This window comes from Pseudochaenichthys georgianus, unplaced genomic scaffold (genome assembly GCF_902827115.2).
Source record: "Pseudochaenichthys georgianus unplaced genomic scaffold, fPseGeo1.2 scaffold_2333_arrow_ctg1, whole genome shotgun sequence".
Taxonomy (NCBI): domain Eukaryota; kingdom Metazoa; phylum Chordata; class Actinopteri; order Perciformes; family Channichthyidae; genus Pseudochaenichthys; species Pseudochaenichthys georgianus.
Window position 1 is genome coordinate 15,001 of NW_027262931.1, and position 5,361 is coordinate 20,361.

Genomic DNA, 5,361 nt, shown 5'->3' on the forward strand with positions numbered 1-5,361 from the left:
GCGTAAAAAGATGTCTCCTGACGTAAACAAGATGTCTCCTGACGTAAACAATATGTCTCCTGACGTAAACAAGATGTCTCCTGACGTAAACAAGATGTCTCCTGGCGTAAACAAGATGTCTCCTGGCGTAAACAAGATGTCTCCTGGCGTAAACAATATGTCTCCTGGCGTAAACAATATGTCTCCTGGCGTAAACAAGATGTCTCCTGGCGTAAACAATATGTCTCCTGATGTAAACAAGATGTCTCCTGGCGTAAAAAGATGTCTCCTGACGTAAACAAGATGTCTCCTGGCGTAACAAGATGTCTCCTGGCGTAAACAAGATGTCTCCTGGCGTAAACAAGATGTCTCCTGACGTAAACAAGATGTCTCCTGACGTAAACAAGATGTCTCCTGGCGTAAACAAGATGTCTCCTGGCGTAAACAAGATGTCTCCTGACGTAAACAAGATGTCTCCTGACGTAAACAAGATGTCTCCTGACGTAAACAAGATGTCTCCTGGCGTAAACAAGATGTCTCCTGGCGTAAACAAGATGTCTCCTGGCGTAAACAAGATGTCTCCTGACGTAAACAAGATGTCTCCTGGCGTAAACAAGATGTCTCCTGACGTAAACAATATGTCTCCTGGCGTAAACAAGACGTCTCCTGACGTAAACAAGACGTCTCCTGGCGTAAACAAGACGTCTCCTGACGTAAACAAGACGTCTCCTGACGTAAACAAGACGTCTCCTGACGTAAACAATATGTCTCCTGGCGTAAACAAGATGTCTCCTGACGTAAACAAGATGTCTCCTGACGTAAACAAGATGTCTCCTGGCGTAAACAAGATGTCTCCTGGCGTAAACAAGATGTCTCCTGGCGTAAACAAGATGTCTCCTGGCGTAAAAAGATGTCTCCTGACGTAAACAAGATGTCTCCTGACGTAAACAAGATGTCTCCTGAATTAAAACGTGCGTACCTTGATGATAACGCGTCCGGCGAGGGTCAGGTCGCGGTCGAACCAGGTGCTCCAGATGCCTCCGCCGTAACACTCCACCCCGACCTGCAGGCAGCCCTGCTTCGTCCGCTTGGACCTCGGCTTCACCTGGAACACGAAGGAAGCGCTTTAACAGTCCACGCACATCTGAGTTGACGCCTTTTAAGACGTGTTTTTTTGCTATTTTAAGATAATTTTTTTTTTTTTATACATTATTTCTAATATTAAAATTGATGGCAAATAGACTGGATATTTTGCTATATTCAGACGGTGGATGGACAGTAATAAAAGTTGATTAGATAAAGTTGTGATTGACAGGTGGATGTGGGCGGGCTCTCACTCTGAGGCAGGGGCTGTCAGTGTGCGCTCCGATCATCGAGAAGCCGTTCCCGGGCAGGAAGTGTCCGCCCACGGCGAAGGCGATGAGGCTCGAGTAGTTCCTGGTCACAAAGTACTGAAGACGGCAGAGAAGCAAATCATTCAGTATCCAACATGTGTCCCCTCTTCTTCACGTCTCTTCTACATCAACATGTGTCCCCTCTTCTCCATGTCTCTTCTACATCAACATGTGTCCCCTCTTCTTCACGTCTCTTCTACATCAACATGTGTCCCCTCTTCTCCATGTCTCTTCTACATCACCATGTGTCCCCTCTTCTTCATGTCTCTTCTACATCAACATGTGTCCCCTCTTCTCCATGTCTCTTCTACATCAACATGTGTCCCCTCTTCTTCATGTCTCTTCTACATCAACATGTGTCCCCTCTTCTTCATGTCTCTTCTACATCAACACGTGTCCCCTCTTCTCCATGTCTCTTCTACATCAACATGTGTCCCCTCTTCTTCATGTCTCTTCTACATCAACATGTGTCCCCTCTTTCTTCATGTCTCTTCTACATCAACATGTGTCCCCATCTTCTTCATGTCTCTTCTACATCAACACGTGTCCCCTCTTCTTCATGTCTCTTCTACATCAACATGTGTCCCCTCTTCTCCATGTCTCTTCTACATCAACATGTGTCCCCTCTTCTTCATGTCTCTTCTACATCAACATGTGTCCCCTCTTCTTCACGTCTCTTCTACATCAACATGTGTCCCCTCTTCTTCATGTCTCTTCTACATCAACACGTGTCCCCTCTTCTCCATGTCTCTTCTACATCAACACGTGTCCCCTCTTCTTCATGTCTCTTCTACATCAACATGTGTCCCCTCTTCTTCATGTCTCTTCTACATCAACATGTGTCCCCTCTTCTCCATGTCTCTTCTACATCAACATGTGTCCCCTCTTCTCCATGTCTCTTCTACATCAACACGTGTCCCCTCTTCTCCAAGTCTCTTCACCTTGCTGGAGGGCTTGATGTCCCACTGCTCCGCCTCCTTCAGCTCGATGAAGCCGGCCTGCAGAAGACGTCGTTTGCACTCCTCCACGACTAGAGACAGAAATACTTAGAAGTGCTGACACGGATATATTTGTTTCTGTATACGTCAGGGATATTTAATTAAGCTGCTTCCTCCAGTCTGGAACTAAGTGGTAAACACAAGCTGTGAGACTACGGCAGTCTGCTATTTTATTTCTACTGAGATGTTTACATGTTGGATTGTTTATTTCTTGTTATTTTTAATGTACAATTCCATGTGTTTTTAAGCTGCTGCAACGCTAACATTTCCCATCTTAATACTATCGTAGTCTGTCGCATCTAAATGTCAGTTTATAAAAGGCTGAAAGCTCAAACTGAAGGACAGAGTGAGAACATGTGAGGAACATCTCATGTTTCTGCATTATAGGAAAACATACTAACATAAACCCGTGTACTTATCATTTCACTTACATGCAGAGGTCAAAGTACAAAGGTAGGAGACATTGTGAAATATCTTTTTCCATCGCCACATCTTATCTTAAGCTCAAAGTCTTCTGTTAATTAAAAATAACCCTGACTCGACTTAATGCTGAGACTTGAATTAGATAAACTATAATGTAAGCACAACTTTAAACTGTGCAGGATTACAGCTTTGAGCAGTAACATGGACCATAACATGATATATAGTTACACACTGCACGTTAAGTACATGTTACTACATAAGGTGTTGACTGGTGCTGTTCTAGTATGTTTACCAAGGATCCAAACACTTATTCTCCCATAGTTAGTTTTAAAATGTGGAAAACTAAAAGACTTTACCATGATATGGAGAGACGCCTTTGTTGACAAACTGCAGGAACTCTTTGGCTGCAGACTGCACGGCCTCTTTGGAGCTTTTCATGATGAAGGACTGAGGAAAGAAGGAGTCAAAATAATAAGTCACAAGTTGGTCAGAGGGAAGTGAGACAGCAAAACTAGCAGCTGCAATTTACAACTTCGGACACTTATCGCGAGATTTCAGCCTCTTTTTCTCTACTTTCCGATCGGCGAAGAACATATAAAAACACGATAATAACAACCAATGTAAAAGTAGTAAAATAACACGCTTGACTTTATGTTAATATTCACATTAAAGTGAAATAGCTTATGCTTGTCCGATAAAGGGCGCACCTGTGTTTGGCTAACCGTAGCTAGCTAACCTGCACGGGATGTGTGTCTCTTCTTCTTCTGCGATCTTCTCTGTTCAAAACCAAAGCAGCTCTCAGAGTCTCAGTGAAGGACCAAACACCTCAGCACGCCACTGAGACGCAATATACCTGTTTATGACACTTACCTGCATTAATTGCACCTTCAAACTGTGAACTTTGGAAGTAACGAGAGGCAGACACAGAGTAGCAAGATAGCAGCAGAGAGAGAAACTGTCACTGTTTTCAAGCCACAGCGACATCCAGCGGCCAGGAGGTGTAATTACAACCACTATATTTACCTACATTCAGAATATTTATTTTTCACACATTAATAGTTAATATATAGGTAGGTAGGTAGGCTATGCTAAAGAGGTGCAGAGACTGGAAGCTTAGCACTGCTTAAACCTGACCCATTTTTTACTTGTGTGTGTACAGATGTGTATCGATATAAATGGTATATGCATATGATTAATCGCAAACACACCGTCATAATTGCCTACTATATATATTTGTTTTAATACTTTATATTATCCTTCTTTTTATTTTTAAAGTTATTTTAGACATATATTGTCTCTTAAAATTATTATTTATTGTAAAATATATATTTTACAATAAAAAAAAAACCTAACCTCGTGAGAAATCTTTACGTTTTGTTTAACCTTTTATTTTTTAACTTTCTCTTTCTCTATTTTATTCCATCACAGTATCACCGCAGCAACCAGCCTTATATAGTCCTGAACATCGAAGGAGGGGAGAGGAAGAGGAGCGCCTGAAACCGATGAAGAGATGTTTATATCAGCTGTCTGCGAGAGGAGTCTTGAGGAAGCACAGGGGGATATATATATACACACACACACGCACACACACACTATTATTAGATAATAGAGTACATGCATTCGTGAGATGATGACACTAAGAATTGGGTTTTAAACTAATTAAACATTGAGGAAAGTTTGTTTTCCTTTTTATTCCAAGATACTTTTGTTGTTTAAAGATCAAACCCACAGATTCTCTCATAACATTTGTTTTAGAGATAAAATAAGTTAAACTATTATTTATCCTCGTGGGGAAATCCAAGTTTCAGAGCCGTGATAAGAGAGAAGGCGCGTTCAGTCGGATCCCCGTTCAGCGTTAAACCCACTCCACTGTCACACTAATGGCTGTCATTATAGTAATGGCACCTATTGTTTGGGAACGTGTGCTCGCTCCCGCTCGGGGAACGCCTGCAGGGACACGGTCTCTCAGGGTGGGATACTTTTCCTTTTTAAGGCAGGTTAGAGAAAGCATTAAAGACCTGCTCAGCCTCTCCATGTGAGGACGGACGCCGACTCCACATCGTGATGCCGTGAGATCACCGGTCCTCGAAACTAAATTACTTGATAGGCAATGACATCATCTTCAGTGAGACGTGCCGATGCCGAGGATCCCGTGAAAAGGAAACGCGGCGATGACAAGACGCTAAAATATATTGGTGCAAAGAATTGCACACTTTTCCCCCAATTGATGTCTCCGTGCTTTAATGTTCAAAAAGCTCTTGTTCAGCTGGCCGGCTCAGTTGTGATTGGTCAACAGCTTTGATATGTCCCGCCCCCTTAGCCTATCATGTGTTGGAGCACTAGTGTTACATAGTGATGTCACTCTGGAGGGAACACCGGGATTTAGCCTTTGCAGACCATTTACATAAACCTGAAACCTTCATCTATGAGTCTGAGGTCCTTCTCTGTTGTTTACTTCTTTGCTTACTCTCAGCTGAAGGATGCTCAGAGTGATTTGATGCCAACGAAAACCACAGACAAGTGAGAGAAGAGAAAGGAACATGGATTATGAATTAAAGATGAGGGAG

At 42.7% G+C, this 5,361-nt stretch overlaps 1 protein-coding gene across 2 annotated transcripts in view; it reads right to left on the reverse strand.

Annotated features, from left to right (window-relative positions):
* The window catches only part of dnpep (aspartyl aminopeptidase), an 11,783-nt gene extending 8,021 nt beyond the window's left edge, over positions 1-3,762 (reverse strand). Inside the window, exons 1-5 of one of the 2 annotated variants that reach the window (XM_034078024.1) lie at positions 3,665-3,762; positions 3,151-3,241; positions 2,315-2,403; positions 1,317-1,430; positions 959-1,084 (exon numbers count right to left, since the gene is read on the reverse strand). In XM_034078024.1, coding sequence (XP_033933915.1) covers positions 959-1,084; positions 1,317-1,430; positions 2,315-2,403; positions 3,151-3,241; positions 3,665-3,670 — 426 coding nt within the window. In that variant the 5' untranslated portion in view covers positions 3,671-3,762. Of the gene's footprint in view, positions 1-958; positions 1,085-1,316; positions 1,431-2,314; positions 2,404-3,150; positions 3,242-3,501; positions 3,595-3,664 lie in introns of those variants that run through there. The other variant, XM_034078025.2, reaches the window with a different exon arrangement.
* Positions 3,763-5,361: the final 1,599 nt, after the last annotated feature.